At 47.3% G+C, this 19,598-nt stretch overlaps 1 protein-coding gene across 4 annotated transcripts in view; it reads left to right on the forward strand.

The window, feature by feature from the left end:
• LOC146343552 (uncharacterized) overlaps window positions 1-19,141 on the forward strand; it is a 32,693-nt gene extending 13,552 nt beyond the window's left edge. For all 4 annotated transcript variants that reach the window (XM_084855279.1, XM_084855280.1, XM_084855276.1 and 1 more), the window contains 7 exons: window positions 411-552; window positions 1,369-1,448; window positions 11,789-12,024; window positions 13,158-13,329; window positions 14,683-14,923; window positions 15,714-16,427; window positions 17,623-19,141. In XM_084855279.1, coding sequence (XP_084711405.1) covers window positions 450-552; window positions 1,369-1,448; window positions 11,789-12,024; window positions 13,158-13,329; window positions 14,683-14,923; window positions 15,714-16,427; window positions 17,623-17,900 — 1,824 coding nt within the window. In that variant the 5' untranslated portion in view covers window positions 411-449 and the 3' untranslated portion in view covers window positions 17,901-19,141. The remainder of the gene's footprint in view (window positions 1-410; window positions 553-1,368; window positions 1,449-11,788; window positions 12,025-13,157; window positions 13,330-14,682; window positions 14,924-15,713; window positions 16,428-17,622) is intronic.
• The last annotated feature ends 457 nt before the right edge of the window (window positions 19,142-19,598 follow it).

The raw sequence follows: 19,598 nt of genomic DNA on the forward strand, positions 1-19,598 counted from the left end.
AGTGCAAGAAGAAACAAGACCAAATCCTCCTTTTAGCAAGGAGCACTTGTGTAATCTTCTGCAGCCGCAGGCCTAGAACCTGGACCTTGCCACTCCCCCTGATTAAGACAAAACAACAAAGAAAATGTTATTTCTGTGTAGTGCGGGGGTTGATGTTACAAAGCCAACTTGAAAACCATGGCTACAAATGCTGGCTTGTTAGGGAAGCAACAAGCCAGGATTCGTGGTTTGCACATAACACTAAACAAACAAGTGTTAGAGGTTTTCTGGTTATTTTAGCCACTCCCACTTGCAGCATGTTGCTCATGGACAATAAGCCAGGATTCTTTGGAATCCTAGTTTATCATTATGTGTAAACCAGACCTATCTATTTCTTCCCTTGCTGCTCATACTTGTCTGTCTTCTTGCAGGACAAGTGCTGGCTGGGGTGCAGCATCTTGAGCATAGCCATGAAGAAACTTGGCATCCCCTTGGGAGATATACATGATTTCTCTTCGCAAGAAGTCCAGCAGCTACTTCACAACAAGTTCATTGTGATCATGGGTGACTCCAGTGAGTATTTCACTGTGTGACTTTTGGTCTGGGAAGAGATCTGTGCCTACAAGAGAGTGATTTCTTGGGGTTCCTAATTGCAACAATTCCTTACCTGAAAAACTCAGGCTAGGTGCTTATGATCTTGCTGGGAGTAAAACAGACAAAACCCAAACCCATCCTCCACTTTTCTGGCTTCTTTCAAATCAGCTGGGCACCGCCTTACTTCCCTTTTCAACTGCCCTTTTGTAGATGTTCATCTTGCTAAAATGGAAATTTGATCTGCTGAAAGAACAAAATTCTGTATACTGTACATTTCACTCGTTTGCAGTCACCTTATCATGCTCTTCCATCTGGTTGCTAAAGCTCAAAGCTTTTGTTTTTGTTGGGGATATGCAATCCATCATCCGCTTGCCCTCTGCTGTTCAGCACTCTGTATGCTACTCCCAGCCAACACTCCCCCAGCAATTGTGGTAGGGGTGTGTGTGTGTGTGTGTGTGTGTGTGTGTGTGGTCTTTTGGTGCCTCCCTGTCCCTCTGTAGGTCTTGCCCCAGTTCAGCTTGGCACCTCCCCTTTGCACTGATGAAGGATCTGAGTGGATCATCTCAAACTGGCACAGATGTAACTTCAGATGGTGTTAAGGGATTGCAGGTGGAGGGAGTGGGGGGCATGCAGTTTGGATGCAGATGGAGGAGGACTGCATGATCCAGGTTTTAGGTTCTCTCCACCTGGGCTCCCAAACATTTGGGGGAGACATGGGCTTTTCCTTAGCAGTGAATGTCTCTTGTTGGCTGCCTCTCATTCTTTATTGACAGAACTCTCTTTATCTCCTTGCAGTTTATCGATCAATGTATAAAGATCTGATCTACATCCTGCAGACAGAGAAGAAGCTCGAGTTTAAACAGCTGGTGAAAAAGGTGTTGTCTGTCTTGGGCTTGGAGTAACCAATACCTTTTTATGAGCCTCCCAAACACTTTATTTATTTAGGCTATTTTAGGGCACAATCCTGAGCATGTTTAGACAGAAAAAAGTCCTATGACTCACAGCATTTCCCAGCTGGCATAAACATGCATAGGATTGTGCTCTTAATAACCTAAAGTTGCAGCATTTACTAATGGGAGCCTTAGAATTCTGTGCTTAAAAACCCTAAATTCTGACATATGGCTTGCAGTTGAGCCTTTCTTTTCCTGGTGAATGGAGTGTGCTTGCTCTTGTCAAGGTATATCAGGTTAGGAATCCGCCCCGCCCCGCAGCCCCACCAGATTGGCTAGAGATCTTAGCTCTATTCAGGCATTCAATTCATCATGCACTTAGGTGCTCTGTGTGATTTAGAATCCTGCATGATCAAGGTTGTCAATCAACTGTGCATGCAGAGCAGGCTCCCTGTGTCAGACCTCCTCCAAGATGTGGATGGTGGTAGGGCCAGGTGATGGGAAGGTAATGGAGGGGTGTGTCCATCCAGGTGAGGAATTTATCATCTGAATAAGGCTTGAGTGCATGTTCTGCTTTCACCTGCAGTGTGGCTCACTTGCATACATTGGTTGCAGATCTTATTTATTTATTTATTTCTATACCGCCCAATAGCCGAAGCTCTCTATCTTTTTGATATCTATCTATCTATCTATCTATCTATCTATCTATCTATCTATCTATCTATCAGATCTTTCCTTTGGTTGTACCAGAAATCAATGCGGTGGCCTTGTTCGCAGGTAACTATGGCAAATTGTGGGTTAATTAACTGACGTTTTGCTGCGGTGTGTGCCCTATTAGTTCTTAGTTTAACTTGTTAACTGGCTCTCAGGGAACAAGTTCATTTCCTTGAAGCCAAGATTGCTTACCTGGGGAAGCTAAGAGAGGCAGAGAGGTTGGTGGAAGAGACCTTCAGGGACCTATTAGTGGTGTCCCACTCCCAGGGTGACAGCTCCTCTGCTGTCATGGGGAATGTGGGTCTTGGAGAAGGAGGGCGTCATCCTGAGGAAGAGGGAAATGATCCCTTAGAAGGGGCCCATTCCTTGGAAGATGAGCAAATATCCTCTTGCGCAGAGGATGTGCCTCCGGGGGGGTGGGGCTTATGGTAGTGAGAGATTCAATCATTAGACACATAGACAGCAGGGTTTGTGATGGGCAATTAGACCGCATGGCAAATTGCCTGCCTGGTGCGAAGGTTGTGGATATCACGCGCTGTCTAGATAGTCTAGTAGATAGTGCTGGGGTGGAGTCAGTGGTTGTGGTCCATGTTGGTACCAACGATGTGAGGAAATGTAGTTGTGGAAGTCAAATTTAGGCTGCTAGGTAGGAGGTTGAAATCCAGGATCACCAAGGTGGCTTTCTATGACATACTATCTGTTCCATGTGCAGGGCCAGTTAGACAGGTGAAGCTGAGGAGTCTCAATGCGTGGATGAAATAGTGGTGTAGGGAGGAGTGGTTCAGATTTGTTAGGCACTGGAGAATATTTGGGGACACGCTGGGCCTGTACAAGAGGACAGGCTCCACTTGAACCACAATGGAAGCAGACTGCTGGCACTAAACATAAAAAAGGTGCAGAGCAGTTTTGAAACTCAACCCTGGGGGAAAGCCAACAGGAGCTGGGAAGCATCTGGTTTGGGTCAAATCATCCCTAGGGGATTAAAATGAAAATGTTTTTGATTGCGCAAATGTAGAAGGGGAGGAAATAGACTATGAGTATATGGTAGAACATGATAGCCAATCAAAGAGACCAAAATTCCATAGCAAAAATTGCATGCACCAGACTGTCAAGGGCTCCTTGCAGGCCTCTCTCAGTCTAATCCAGTAGCCAAGTTCAGACACAGACAAAGGGATTCTTTTCAAAGCTTTATTCCTCTTTTAAAACTTAGCAACTCTACTGTTAGCAACTATATATGAGCAGCAGAGTACCTATGCCCTAAGTGGGAACAGTTGGTCCCCATTTGAAAGGGAATCACTGGCAGACCCTGAGCTTAAGGGCTAGGGAGAGTCCCTCCCCTTTTCCCTTGGATCCTCTGGGCGCAACCATTGTTTGCGCGCCAACCGGGCACTACGCCTCTTTTCCGCGCCCTCCATTTGGCGCCGCTGTCTGCGTCGGTGTCGCGCGTCCATCAAGTCTGCTTCCTGCACTCTGTCACTCCCAGGACTGCTATCTAAGCTAGGAATGCCAGTGGGAGGAATCTCCGTCAGCTGTTGGCCCTGGGAAAAAGGAGCGCGCTCCTCTCCCAGGAGCGACTCCTCTTCCTCAGAATCAGAACTACTCTGGGATTCTATGGGCTCAGTGTCCACCCTGACACAGAGATACCTGGGGAGGGACATCGTGTATACGTGTTTCTATGCAAATGCTAGAAGCATCCAAGCCCAAATGGGAGAGTTGGAGTGCCTGGTTTTAAAGGAGAACCTGGATATAGTGGGCAGTACTGAAGCCTGGTGGAACAGAGAGAACCAATGGGATATGGTCCTCTCAGGATATAAACTCCCAGGAAGGACAGGGAAGGGAGTATTGGGGGAGCTGTTGCTCTATAACCGCCCAGAGAGCTTTGGCTATTGGGCAGTATAGAAATGAATGAATGAATGAATGAATGAATGTCAAACAGGGCATAGTGTCGAGCAGACTAGAACACTTAAAAGGGGTAGTGCTGTGGGTGACTATTGTTGTTGTTGTTCAGTCGTTCAGTCGTGTCCGACTCTTCGTGACCCCACGGACCATAGCACACCAGGCCTTCCTGTCCTCCACTCTCTCCTGGAGTGTGCTCAAGTTCATATTCATTGCATTGGTGATGCTATCTATCCATCTCATCCTCTGCCTTCCCTTCTCCTTTTGCCTTCAATCTTTCCGAGCATCAGGGTCTTTTCCAGGGAGTTTTCTCTTCGCATTAGGTGGCCGAAATATTTGAGCTTCAACTTCAGTATCTGTCCTTCCAATGAGCAGTCAGGGTTGATTTCCTTTAGGATTGACTGATTTGACCTCCTTGCAGTCCAGGGGACTCGTAAGAATCTTCTCCAGCACCACAGTTCAAAAGCATCAATTCTTCGGCGCTCAGCCTTCCTTATAGTCCAGCTCTCACAGCCATACATTACTACTGGGAAAATCATAGCTTTGATTATACGGACCTTTGTTGGCAAGGTGATGTCTCTGCTTCTTACTATGCTGTCTAGGTGTGCCATAGCTTTCCTCCCCAGGAGCAAGCGTCTTTTAATCTCCTGGCTACAGTCACCATCTGCGGTGATCTTGGAGCCCAAGAAAATAAAATCTGTCACTGCTTCTATTTCTTCCCTTTCCATATGCCAGGAAGTGATGGGGCCAGATGCCATGATCTTCGTTTTTTTAATGTTGAGTTTCAAACCAGCTTTTGCACTCTCCTCTTTCATCCTCAACAAGAGGCTCTTTAGATCCTCTTCGCTTTCTGCCATTAGGGTGGTATCATCTGCGTATCTGAGGGTGTTGATAATTCTCCCGGCAGTCTTAATTCCAACCTGTGATTCATCCAGCCCAGTGTTTCTCATGATGTACTCTGCATATAAGTTAAATAAGCAGGGTGACAATATGCAGCCTTGTCATACTCCTTTCCCAATTTTGAAGCAATCGTTTGTTCCATGTCTGGTTCCTACTGTTGCTTCTTGACCCTGGTACAGGTTTCTCAGGAGACAGGTAAGGTAGCCTGGTACTCCCATCTCTTTAAGAATTTGCCAGAGTTTGTTGTGATCCACACAATCAAAGGCTTTAGTGTAGTCAATGAAGCAGAAATAGACATTTTTCTGGAATTCTCTTGCTTTCTCCATGATCCAGCGAATTTTGGCGATTTGATATCTAGTTCCTCTGCCTCTTCAGAACCCAACTTGTACTTCCGGTAGTTCTCGATTCACATACTGCTGAAGCCTAGCTTGTAGGATTTTGAGCATCACCTTGCTGGCATGTGAAATGAGTGCAATTGTACGGTAGTTTGAACACTCTTTGGCATTATACCAGGCTCCAAAACTAATCTAGTGCTAGGAATGTGCTATCGTCCCCCAGACCAAACTGCTCAGGGTGACCTTGAGATAGAAAATGAAACCAGAGAGGCTCCAAACAAGGAAGTGTTGTAATAATGGGTGACTTCAATTACCTCACATTGACTGGATAAATGCATGTTCTAGTCAAGACAAAGAGGTTAAATTTCTTGGTGCCCTAAGTGACTGTGCTCTAGAACAGTTGGTCATCAAACTGACCAAAGGGGAGGTGACCCTGGATTTAATCCTAAGTGGTGTCGCCCGGGACCTAGTACAAGATGTAAATGTTGTTGAACCAATTGGAAACAGTGACCACAGTGCTATCAGATTTAATATGTATTTAAGTGGGAAATTGCCTGGGAAGTCCAGTACAGTCACATTTGACTTCAAAAGAGGAACCTTCTCTAAAATGAGGGAACTGGTAAAAAGGAAGTTGAAAGGGGCAGTCAAGAGGGTTAAATCCTTTCCAAATACTTGGAGGTTATTCTAAACCACAGTAACAGAAGCCCAGCTAAAATGTATACCACAGGTTAGGAAAGGTTGCACCAAGTCCAAGAGGTCACCAACATGGTTAACAAGCAGTGTCAAGGAAGCTATTAGAGAAAAGAGCTTCCTTCAGAAAATGGAAGTCTTGCCCAAGTGAGGAAAAGAAAAGGGAGCACAAGCTTGCACAAAGGCAGTGCAAGCAGACAATAAAAGATGCAAAAAAAAAGTATTTTGAGGAACATATTGCTAACAACATCAAGGCCAACAATAAAGAATTCCTTAAATATATGAGAAGCAGGAAACCAGCTAGGGAGGCAGTTGGACCACTGGATGACAATGGAGTTAAAGCAGTAATAAAGGAGGACAAGGAGATTGCAGAGAAGCTGAATTAATTCTTCTCATCAGTCTGCAGAAGATATAAGACAGAAGATATAAGATATACCTGTGCCTGACCGGATGTTTTCAGGAAGGGAGTCTGAGGAACTGAGGCAAATAGTGGTGACAAAAGATGAAGTTATCAACCTTACTGACAAATTAAAAGTAAATAAATCACTGGGCCCAGATGGTATCCATCCTAGAGTTCTTAGAGTTCTTAAAGAACTCAAAGATGAAACTGCTGATCTTCCAACCAAAATATGCAACATGTCCCTAAGATCACCCTCTGTATCAGAGGGCTGAAAGATGGTCAATTTAACACCAGTTTTTAAAAAGGGATCCAGGAGGGATCTGGGAAATTACAGGCCGGTTAGCTTAACGTCTGTTCCGGGTAAGTTGGTTGAAAGCATTATTAAATATAAAATTAGTAAGCATATAGAAAGACAAGCCCTGCTGAAAAAGAATCAACAAGGCTTCTGCAAAGGTAAGTCCTGTCTCACTAAACTTTTGGAGTTCTTTGAGAGTGTCAGTAAACATGTAGACAGGAGTGATCTGGGAGGTATTGTTTACTTGGACTTCCAAAAGGTTTTTGACAAAGTCCCTCACCAAAGACTCCTAAGCAAATTTAGCAGTCATGGAGTAAGAGGAGAGGTCCTCTTATGGATCAGTAACTGGTTAAAGAACAGAAAGCAGAGAGTACAAATCAATGGTAAATTCTCCCAATGGAGGGAAGTAAATAGTGCGGTGCCACAGGGATCTGCATTAGTTTCTTCATAAATGATTTTCAGTTTCTTCATAAATGATCTGGACTTTGGAGTGAGCAGTGAAGTGGCCAAGTTTGCCAATGACACCAAATTATTTAGGTTGGTCAAAACAAAAAGGGATTGAGCTGGAGCTCCCAAAGGATCTCTCCAAACTGGGAGAATGGGCATCCAAATGGCAAATGCGGTTCAATGTAAGCAAGTGTAAAGTGATGCACGTTGGGGCAAAAATCCCAACTTCAAGTATAACCTGATGGGATCTGAGCTAGTGGTGACCAACCAAGAAAGAGATCTTGGGGTTGTGGTGGGCAACTCAGTGTAGATGTCAACCCGGTGTGTGGCTGCTGTAAAAAAGGCAAATTCCATGTTAGGCATAATTAGAAAAGGAATTGAGAATAAAACTGCTAATATCATTCTGCCAGTGTGGTGTAGTGGCTAGAGTATTGGACTGGGAGCCAGGGGATGTTTCTTTGGGGGACGTGCATATTTCTCTCTCATGATTTAACACCAAACACTGATCTATGGTTGCTCCACCATAACAGAAGCCTGCTTGTTCCTCTCCAAAGATGTTTGGATCTGCCCAACCCTCCACTTTAGCGAGCAGGTACCGTGTATACAGTTTGGTGGATACATCCAACAGGCTAATGGGGTGATAGTTGGCTGGTGAGGATTTATCCTTGAAAATTGTTGTCCTTGAAAACTGGGACAACAATAACTTGATTCCAACCACTGGGGAATCTGCCAGTTGAGTTGATATAAGTGTAAAGCTTGGTCAATACAGGGGCCCACCAGTGTATTATCAAAAAAAATATATCTGGAGGATCCGGGTTCTAGTCCCTACTTGGCCATGGAAGCTCACTGGGTGACTTTGGGCCAGTCACAGACTCTCCGCCCAACCTACCTCACAGAGTTGTTGTGAGGATGAAATGGAGAGGAGGAGGATTATGAACGCCGCCTTGGGTTTCTTAAAGAGGAAAAATGGCGGGATAGAAATGTAATAAATAAATAAATAATAAATAAAATATGTTTCCCATGTCTTAAGCATAATATGTGCATCCAGAGCATTTAATTTCCTTTATTTGCAGGATACCAGCTGCCAGAATTTCACTGAGTCCCAAGTGATTGCCACCTGCTCTATAGCTACTGATAGTTGAGTGTAATAAGAGGCTTGCTTTTGCTTCAGCAATTTCCTCTATGAGTGACACTTCACCGTCAAATCCCTCAGCAAGGGGTTGACGGCTCCAACATGAGCCTGTCTGCTCAGGGAGCAGAGATCACATCTTGCTTGCCTACACTCCCAAGCAAACCAACTGTCCGGATGATGTCTTGGCTTAAGGGGAGAGTTGGCTGAGCAAATAGTGTCCAAATGCTTCACCATGATATGATACATAGGATGGGGATCTTGTGTATCTGCCCCAAGAAATCAGCGCAAGTTTACTTAACAGGGCATCTACTATCTTTAACTGTAAATTGGAGTCCCATCTCAGTCTATACTTCCCATACTCTACATAGGGGGAGATCTTGCCACATTCCCTTCTTAATCTCTTGAAACCTTAACTAACTCCAAAAGCAGTGGCTGATGGTCACTTGGTGGCTGTTCTCCAATCTTAAATTTCTTTACATAGGCAGCATTTAAAGAATGTAACAAAACAATCTGTGGTGGGACCGGTTAAATCTACACAATGCCCCTGCACTCCAGAGTTTGAAGAGACAATATCATGGCAAAGTTTAGATGGTTGTAATGCCAGTGACCCAGAACTTAGTGCCAACTCTCTGTTATTACTGGAGGGCTGTAAATTGCATGTCAAAGGCATGCCTCTGTAAGTGTCACACTTCCTCAGCCAGTCTGGCTACCCCTTCATTATGGGGGTCAAAGCTAACTGTGGAGGTATTAATCAATAGGGTTCCAGGGTCGTGGTGCCCCATGTTCCTCAATAATTCCAATAAGGAAGATGATCGCAATAGGCTCTCCCATTGATCTTGCACTGGTAGGGCATTGAAACTTTCTATTAACTTTAATTCTTCTGGGAAGAAATATGCAGGGGTAGTATAAAATTTCCCTAACCGGGGTTCCTCTGTATCTCTGGGGTCATTAGAAATTCCCAAAGTTAGAATAGCTTTCAGTGGTTGGTAAAAGATATTAAGTGGGGCATCATTAGAGACACTTAGATCAATCAAGTCCTCAACTGGAAGATCCTTAAAGGGAGAACTGGGGAGACACCCCATACTTCTTCTCAGAACTCCCAAAGAGCTAGTTGGGGAAACATCTTTAAAATGTCTGCTTACTCTTATGCCTAACCTATAAGTGTTTTTTAGCACGATAGATTCTGGCTACTACATTTGGCAAGGCAAAAGTAATAACTGCTCATGCCGTGTTATAGTTGTAAAAAAGGTATTCTGTCTTTTGGACTGATTCTAAATTTAAATCTGATTATGTCTCAGGAAAGGCTAATGCAAGCTGCAAGAAATGTGCTTTACATTCCTGTGACGTCAGCCTACCCTTTGGCTTTGGGTAGTTGATGAAAACCAAATTCTGCTTCATTAACTGTAGATGCCAAGAATTATTAGCCCAAGTATGATTCAGGGTAGATTCCGCTTCAAGGGTTCTAGAGCAGGAGTTGCTACTTTACTTTGGAGGTGTAAAATTGACCAGGGGTCCTGCGCTACACTTAAGTTTTCAATAATAACCTGTTGACCAGAGATGTTTGGCTTCGGTGCCGAAATGATGCTTTCACCCATGTCCCTAACCACTTTTTTGTTGGGATTCATAGAGTGTGCCTCCTGGTTCTTATAATTTTCTTCCCAAATCTTAAATAATCTATCAAATTTCATTTTGGAAGAACTTTTAGCCCTAGCTGTACTTCTTACATTTTTAGTTTTCTTTTCAATATGGATTGGGGCCTAAGTTTTTTATGCTTAGATTTCCTACTGGCTAAACATGTTATTTTTTTATCACTTTTTCTATTACTGCAAATTTCACCCTCCTTCTCAGTTTGGTAAACTTGTTCAGTGGGTTCCGGAGCTATTATAGCATGGGTTTTTAGCTTAGACTTTTGTTCGCTATTCTTTATTTCAGTTTCTCCTGAGATAGCTGTAACTCCACCACTTAATTTGGTTAGTACAAAGTCGGTTAGGGTGATCAGAAGCTCCTTGTACTCAGACAGGAACTTCTTTATCAGGAAGATATCATCTGACCAACCATTAAACAGAGATCTAATCAACTCATGTTGATTACTAAGCAAGTTGATAACAGAGTATGAATCAAAGTTCTTATCATCTGAATCTGAGTAGATAGTAGGTTGAAAAGGAGGTGAATCACAGTTCTTCACCCTAGAACCATTTGAGGGAGACAAAATAATGGAACCTTTTGGGCTTTCTTGAAGGGGTACAAGCTATTGTCTACAGAGGCCAATTCCGCTGCTTGGCTACACCTCTCTTCCTCCTGAGTTTCCAAATACAAGGACTTCATTATACACTGAGGGCCCAATGACCAATCCAAAATCTCTTTTCTCAGAGTTAGGATGGAAAAAAGGAGTGATTTTAGGTTGATTATGGGCCTTAACAAAGGATGCCACATTTTCTGTCACTGGTACCAGTCCCAGTTGTTTATACCCACCTCTGGTGAAAACCATAATGTAAAAAAATAAAAATAAAATAATTATAGCAACCCACCAGTGAAGCCCAACAGGTACTCTATCAGGGCCCAGCCACAGTAATGTTGTTAATAGTTGTTAATAATACAGGTGGTTATACCTTACAAGTTTTACCAAACCATGCAGTAAAAATCTCTGACCAATAACAATAATATAGCTGAACAGTTAAAAGGAAAATTGTCAGCAATTAAAAAAAAGAGAATCTTAAAATATTTAAAATTGAGAAGCCATCTGCCGAGATAAAAAATACTTACAAAATTATTTTAAAATAATAAAAAAATATTTTAAAACAAACAAGCAAACTAAAAAGATGAGTCAGCAAACTTTCTGCTTTAAAATTGTTTCTGTAAGCACCAAAGAACTTTAGCAGCTGAAAAAGGATATTTTAACCTTATCTGCTCTAAAAATATAAAAATCACAATAATATAATTCTAACTTAAAAAAGTAAAATATGTTAAGAACAGATCTTAAGATAGGTTTGAGATAATAACCCCTGTATAGTAGCTCCACCAGTCCTAAATAAAGTATCACAGAGTAACAATAGCACCCATTTTGCTAGAACAGAACATTGGTGAGACCAAATCCCATAGAATATTCTTCAGATGTTTCGAGATGAGTCGTCACGCCACAGTATGTTCTGATGTAATATAGCGACCTCTTGGATTGGAGAAGCCTCTTGATGTGGATAGCCTCCTGTGCGATGCCAAGTGCAATGCTCAGTGTCCTGCCTTAAATACCTGGTGGGCAGGGGCAGAGACAAACACAGGCTCAGGATCCACAGGTGCAGGTAGATTCTGGCCACTCCTTCCCCACAGACTCTTCCCAAGCTCCTTCCTTTGGGGAAAGCATGACTGGTTCTGTTCTTCAGTAGGCTAGAGTTGGGGTTGGACTACATGGCCCTCTGGCCTTTCCAGTTCTATAGTTTTCTGTTGTGGTAGACTACCATGATATTCTGGCCATATGTGACCAGAGAGAGGTCTTGCGAATGATGTTGATTCTGCTTGCAGGGCGAAGAGACTTTCGCCAACGACCACCGAGTGGAATTTTATGGGCTGCATTCTAGAAATGATTACCGTGAGGTACGCCAGTACCGCACCGGTCACCACCTTGTGCGTTTCTACTTCATCACCCGTGTCTATTCATCCTACATGGAGAGCATCCTGAATGACTTCAGGACCGGGCTGGAGAGTGGGCTAATACCCGACGTCGTCATCATCAATTCCTGCCTCTGGGACCTCAACAGGTAATGGTGTCCATTGTTGGCTCATGGTAGTCACTCAGTTTATGGCACCTTGGGGTGGCTAGATCTTGGGTGGGTGGGACTAGATCTGCTTTCCCAAAACATCTGATAGCTGAGGCATGCTTCACTCCTATAGCACCTGCTTTTAGAGGTATTAAAGTCAATAGCATCAATTGGCTCTTAATAATACCCAATAGCAACTTGGGACATGGTCCCTTTTCTTTGTCATTTTGATACTTTTCAGTGTTTTTGTTATAGTCAGGATGATCTCTTCTCAGAGGACCTTTTCTATTGTGTTTCTTCATGTGGGCTTCTCAGAAGCTGGCCACTGCTGGAAACAGAATGCTAGATGGATCATCTTCTCTTCTGCTACTGCCATCTTCTCTTCTTCTGCTCTTAGTTGCTGATCTGCGCATGCTTCCTGATTAGAAGCCCTGAGCAGGGAATCTTTCTCTGGGTCAGACGTGACATTTGGCTGCTCCATCACAGCTTGATGCTGAGATCCAGCAGAATCCTTGCTCCCCCTCCCTTCAAAGCGGGGCCTGATTGGGAAGAGGCAAGGCCAGAGCAGTTAGTCACACAGAGCAGGGGCGGCAGCCTCCTCCTCTGCGGTGGGGGTGTGCTTGAGGCTCAAAAGCATCCTTTATTTCATTAACTGAGTTCACACAGCAATGGAGGTACAGCATTTGGGAATGACTGGGCTAACTAGGAAATGGGTGTGCTTGGTTAAATTTTGTGTCCACTCCATCCTTTGGCACAGACTGGAAATTCCTGGGAATATTATGAGGGCTGGGGAATTGTTACGAAAGAATTTCTCTTTCAGAATTATGAGTGTTCACTGAATGATAGGGAGGTTTCTTTTTCTCTTCACCACATTGCCTAGAAGCAAGTTTCTCTCCTTTTTTCCATTGAGAGAGATCTCAGCACAGATAGATACATTCATCCTTTCGAAGCAAGGGTGGGGAACTTTTCGCCCTTTAGATGTTTTGGCCCACAACTACCATCAGCCCTAGCCAACATAGCCAATGATAAGGGGTGATGGGAGTTGTAGGCCAAAACACCTGGAGGACCAGAAGTTGCCCACTCCTGTTTTTTAAAGCTTACACCTCCTCATTGATGGCCTTCTTTCTACACAGGTACCATGATAACTTCCCTAAAGAGGACCCGCTCCCAAAGGCCATCAGAGAATATCGGCAGAACCTGGAGAAGCTCTTTGCAAGGCTGGATGACATCCTGCCTTCGAGCTGCCTCATCATTTGGGATACAGCCATGCCAATAGGAAAAAATGCCTCTCTAAACTGCTTTAAGGTTGGAAGGGGCTGTTGCTCTTCCAGGGCAACTGAGGCTGAGCTCTCACCAAGGTGGCCCCCCAATGCCCTTCATGACAAAAGTGGAGTCTGGCATGACCCATAGAAAAGTATTATCTCAGGGAGAAGGGCTGTAATGTAGCCTCTCCTCTGACATGCTATTTTTCTGTGAACAGGGGAGGAGCCTGGCATTACCTGCAGTCTGATGTGGGCCAGCCCAGATTCCAGCCTTGTCTTTTGTGTTTGCATCACAGAGATGTCATGTGTGTTCCTTTGGCCCATACAACTGTAATAAATTAGGATTTCCTTTGTTCCTCATAGCCTTCCCCCAATAACTAAGCTTGGCTTTGTTTTCCTTAACTAACCTTGTAGCTGTTTTCTCTCTGTCATCCCACAGTTGACTGATAACAATTGCTCTGGCTCAAACAGTTCATGTTCCCAGACATTTAGGACTAGCAGCACTCCATTTCCAGCCTTGAGAAGCTAAAAGGCCTGGGAGCTAGAAGGGAAACAGGGACAAGAGCATGTATATATTTACTGCATCTCCCAAGGGCCACTAGACCTCTTGGCATATCAGGGCTTTCTGGAGAGGGACAGGGAGGTAGTCCTCCCTCCTACCCTCTCATGTGCCTCAAGAACTCTCTGAAAGTGAGTGTGAGTGTGTGGCAGGGTGGTGACACGGAAGGAGGTTAATCATTTGCATCCTTCCATGTTGTGGTGTCTGTTGTCGTTGACTGGAAAATTCAGCTGCCAAGAGAAGGAAAGTTATCTTTCCTGTGTTCCCAGGAGCTGAACTGGAGATGAGACACCATGCCACATCATCTGAACCTCTCTGATGCTGTCTGCCTTCTGTGTTTAAACAAATCCCCTGTATCCTAAGTGAGAATGAACTGCTCTTTTGTTTGTTTACCTTGCCTCCCCATTGCATTCTTGATGTGGAGGGGCAAAGCGTGTTCAAAGGAACAGTGGGGTCATGCCCTTAGCTATGCCCCAGCATCATGCGGCTCCTCCTGACTCCCAACTTCCATGGGATTGCGTGGACGTCTCAGGTGGATAGACCTCTATGCACGGAGAGCTCCTTGGGTTCTGGAACCCTTATCCAGAAGCCTGATCACAGAGAGTTCCCCACTTTGGACTACCATGCAAGTGCATGGACAGCAGGGGCGGGGCCTGGAGGGGCCACACAACATTGTGGGGGGGGCGGGGCTAAAGCACAGCCCTGCTGCTCCTTTGAACTGTTTTGCCTGTGATGATAGTAACATGTGAAGGTAGCTTCTGTTTCTGGGCTTTCTAGGAACTTGAAGCTCACTGGCTGGCTTCAGCCCCATCCTCTTTCTTTACCTGTCACATGCAGAGTGAGCACAGAGCGACTCCTAAGGATGTGATTGAGGCTAACTTCTACAGTGCCAGCATGGCCTGGTGCTACAAGTTCAATGTCCTGGACCTGCACTACTGCTTCCGCTTGCTGGAGGAGCTCCGTGCCAAAGATGACGTCCATTGGAATTATTGGGCACACCGGTGCATTACTAAACTCCTGCTGTCTCACGTGGCTGATGCCTGGGGAGTTGAGCTTGAGAAGAAGAAGCCTCAAACTGGTGAGCATGGGTGGGTGGAAAACTGGATAGAAGACAGGACCGGCAATAAAGCATATTTTGAAGGTTGTAGCGGTAATGGAGGAGCAAAATAGTAATAAGGAAACAATGTGGGAGGAATTGAAGTCACTTATTATTACAGCACTCCCTTGTTTGGAGGCCTGAGGTTATTCAACAGCAGTAGAAGGACTAATTTTTGTATGCGTTCTTCAGTGGCTGAATTGGAGTTTGGATTATCTGGAAGTTCATTCCCAGAGAAAGGACTGTGTGAACAATAACAGGGCTGTTTTTTATTTTACAGTACCACAAAGAAACACCAATGGGCCACCAGTGACTCAAGAGAGTCAGCAAGGGGTGTGTGGATGACCCCACCTGGAAGGGCCCTTGTTTGTGCAGCTTGGGTTAGGAGCTCTAAACAGGGGAGGGCACAATATAAATGCCTGCCCAGCCACTGGCCAATTTTCTAGAACCAATTTTCTAGAGCCTGTAGGTTGCTGGGCTTCTTGCTCACAACACTGGACTTTGTGACCCTTGGTCTGATCCAATATGGCAGGTCTTATTGTTCCTGAGCAAGAGGTCAAGCTCAGGATCACTTTATAACAGAGACTGGACATGCCTTGACTCTTAAGAAAACCTGAGTAGGCACTTGCTTGCTTTCTGAGTTTAAAATACATTGATGAACCACGGGGATTTGGGGGGACTGCAGGTTGTTGCATTTTAGCAGACCAGGCAAGTCTGAAACCAGCTCCCTTTTGCTCTGGAATAACCTCCCTTCCATCTTCTGCCTTCACAGAAATAGATTGCGGTGAAAATGCAGAAAATCAGCACTCTTCCTCTCAGCAGCGCCTGCCTCAGATGTCACGGTGGCCCTTTAGCCAGTTCAATTCCAGCAATAATCGTTATGCCCAACATAGTGATAACTTCGGCAGTGGGCCTCTGGATAGATATGAAGACTATTGGGGGATCCCTCCGTACCATTGCCAGTCCAATCCTGACCATGATCCTCGTTTCCAACATAATGCTAACTATATCAATGGGCCCACTGATTGGTACAGACATGAGCAGTGTCCCCGGCCCCACCCAGGCCAGCTCCACCCTGGCAATGCTCTGTATTTCCAGGACAATGCTAATGTTGTTGATGGGTCCATCGATGGATATGGAGACTATCAGGGCCTCCCACCCTACGCAGGCCAGCTGAATCCCAGCAATGATCTGGATTTCCAGCATAATGCTGACTTCGTCACTGGGCCCCTGGATGGGTGTGAATATGAGCAGCACCCCCCACTCTGCCCCGGCCACCTCCACCCCGGCCATGATCCTGATTTCCAGCATAATGCTGACTTTGTCAATGGGCCCCTGGATGGATGGGAACATGAGCTGGGGCCCCAGCCCCACCCTGGCCTCCTCCAGCTCAGGAACGTTCCTTATGTCCAGCGCAATGCTAACTACAGCCACGGGCCCCTGGATGGATATGAATGTGAGCAGCGCCCGCCGCCCCATCTGGAAGGTATGTTCCTGCCGCCCCTGCCAGCCGCAGTGCTCCTTTGCGGGCTTTGTGCACGGTCCTTGGGAAGAAACAGGTGTCGAGAAAGGAGGAGAAGCGAGAAGCAATTTGGCAGCACCTCCAAAGGCATGGAGGAGGGAAGGAGCAAAGTGGGGTGAGAGCAGACGAGTGTGCCTAGAATGGCGTGAGGGGAGAGAGGAGATGGGGACCTGTGAGCACAGGGACCCTTGGAGGCCACGTGGCACTGAAGAGGGAGCCAGCGTTCGGCTGTTTCAGCGTGCCGATAGGAAGAAGGGAGTGGCAGGAGCCACTCCACATGGGATCCGCTCCACTCGTGGGCTTGGGCTGTGGGGTGGGTGCTTCTGGGGAAGGCTTTGCTCCTGGCCTCGCCACAGTGGCGGAGACTGCCGGAACCCAAGTAGAGGTGTGAAGGGGTCCATTCCTCTGATCCAGGGTTGAAGAGCTATCTGTGGAAACCCCTCTGCCCCCCAGCTGAGGTTGTAAACACCTTTATTCAAGCCTGCGTGTCAGCCGCCCCGTGCTGCATACACTGCTCTGAGAACATTTGGTTGAGAAACCGCGTATGAATATTGTAGAACAGGGTGAGCACCTCGCGGCCCACCAGCAGCCTGCCGCAGGTGCCCAGTGCTACAGCCCCCCGCCCCCCCGGGCAGGGACGAGGGCGCACGGGGCCGAATCTCCCAGCGCAGCCAGGATCCTGAGAGTTCTCCAGTCAGCAGTTTGGCTGGCTGCTGGGAGCCTGAAAGCACCACGGAGGAAGGTGCAGGGGGGCGACTCGTGTGCGCACCCTCTTCCCCAGCACGGTCGGGTTATCGAGCCCAATCCTGCCGGGAGCGAAGGCAGCTGAAGAGAGTCATCCCCACAGGTCTGCCTTCCTGGCAGGATTGCTGGGAGGAGTCCGAGGTTAAAGCCCCTTGTCCCAGCGATCTGTATCCGGATGGGGAGTGTGTGTGTGGCGCTTGCGCGCCCCCGGCTGCCTGGGCAGTATTGTGTGTGGCCCATGGGACCGAGAGGCTGCACACCCCTGTCCTACCCACATAACGAAATTGGGCCGATGCCCCAGGAGGAGCATCCTGAGCTCACACGCGGTGGCTCTGCAGCTAGTCCAGGCGTTCCTTCTGCTGTGGCGCCTTCCCCCTGCCCTCCTTCCCCTCTGACCTCCCTTTCTTCCCCACAGAAACGCATCCCAGCGGCTTCCCTGCTCCTGGGCCCTGTGAGCCCGCGGAGGCCTGGCCCCTGCCTTCTCTGCCACGCGGGGCACGCAGAAGAGTCCGGGGCGGCCGCTCCAGTGGGCTCCCAGTGCATCACCAGCCCACCCACGGCCAGCGCGACAATGCCCACCCCTACGCCAGGCCTCAGGGCGGCTGCAGCAGCCCCCAGCAGTTGCACAGAGCTCCCTTCCAAGGATCCAGATCCCGGTGGCGGCCTCGGCGGCGGCGGCCCTGCCTGCCTTGAATTTCTTCTTCCACAAATGGGACGGGACCAAACTTGCCCGAGGTTGTCGAGGGTTTTCTGTGCGTGCAACGAAGGACTGGAACCGTGGTCTTTGGCTGGAGTCACAAACATGCCTTTTTTTACATGCTGTGGACCTGGGTTTGGGCCTGAGAGCTGTGGACTCTGGAGGGAGGCGCCTTCTGCTACTGTTTAACCCCCCCCCCCCTGCAGAAGCAGTATGTCTCCACCACCATGGATTGTGGAAAAAGCTGCAGCAATATTAGTCATGGTCTGTATGGCAGTTTATCGCTTGCTCTCTCGGTACAGACCACTGCTGTTCTTAACCGTAATTATGCTGGACTCCTGTTGCCATGCTGTTCTTTCCCAAAATATGTACAGCAAAACGCCCTTGCTGCTTCCTTTTCTTGGGGGAATCCCTGGCTTTAAAGCGTTGATGTTTAGGGGACAGCAGGGACTGGAGCCCAAAGACAGAGAGGGCTGTGCCTGCCGTGCTTTGCTGACCAGCACTGGGCCTCTCCGTTCAGTATGTCCAGGCCTGTGGAGGGGTTGTAGGTGGGGTGAGCTGAGGGAGGGGGCGAGCCTGGACAGCCCACCTGCGGGGTGCGCCCTGCAGCCGTTGGGGAGGAAGCAGCGGCATTTGGGGTCAAATGTCCCCCAGTGCCCTTCTTAGCGGTTTGCCGTGCAGGACCCCGAACTGGTAGCCCCTGGGCGGCTGAACCGTGTCTGGTCTGGACAGTCCATCCACAAGGAAGGACCGTCCGGCAAGTTCCTTCCTCTTTTCTCCACCCTTGCCTGGTGCTTTCCCGACATGGGAACACGAGTGTTTACGGAGCAGATGTGTTGCTTCTTGACCCAGCGCAAGCCGGGAAGGAGATGCCGGGCACGACCCAGCAGGCTCTCGCACAGCTCCTGTTCTGTCAGTGGGTCACCCTGGATCATGCCCACTGCTTGACATGGCTATTTAGCGTGAAGAGCTGCTCAGTCTGAATGCATTTTAACGTGTATTTTAAAACTCTCCAGGTGAAAAAACCACGCCTCGTCTCTACTAGCACAGGACCGGGTTTTGTGGGAGGGGGAGATTCCCTTTCTTTCCTTTGAAATAGTTCCCGAGGGGAACATTCTCTGTATTCTTTTCCTTGAATAAAGGTGTGTGTGTTATTAATCTTCGAGGCTTTTCTCTTTTGTTCTGCTTGTCCTCTCAAAAAAAGCTGTTCCCATTCTACAGGTGGAGAACTGAGCCTTATGTGTTCATTCGTAGTACTTCCATACTGCTTGATCTCTAAGCGCTTCAAGGCTGAGACCGGGACAGTGGTTTGCCCAAGTCAGTGAGTCCCTGGCAGAGGTGGGACTCAAAGCCAAGCTCCCCAAACCTGGAGCCTCCAGCCGGCCCTCCCTGGGCCCCTGACGGAGGGCCAGGCGTCACCATGAAGAGACTGCTTGACCGTTGTGGAGCACGGTCAGGAGAGGCGCCGCAGCTCAACGGCAGAGCACCTGTCTTGCATTCAGAAGGCCCCTGGTTCCATCCCTGGCATCTCCAGCGAAAAGGGGTCCTGGGGAAGTTGGTGGGGAAGCCCCTCCTCTGGCAGAGACCCCCAAGAGCCACTGCCAGGGAGAGTGGGCAACACGGGGGCTTGGTGGGTATTCCAACCTGGTATAAGGTTTTTTCCTATGCTCACGTGTGCTTGGTGGCAGGCAGTC

This window comes from Heloderma suspectum, chromosome 5 (genome assembly GCF_057233095.1).
Source record: "Heloderma suspectum isolate Gila_16-S chromosome 5, 16-S_ref, whole genome shotgun sequence".
In the NCBI taxonomy this organism is placed as follows: Eukaryota; Metazoa; Chordata; class Lepidosauria; order Squamata; family Helodermatidae; genus Heloderma; species Heloderma suspectum.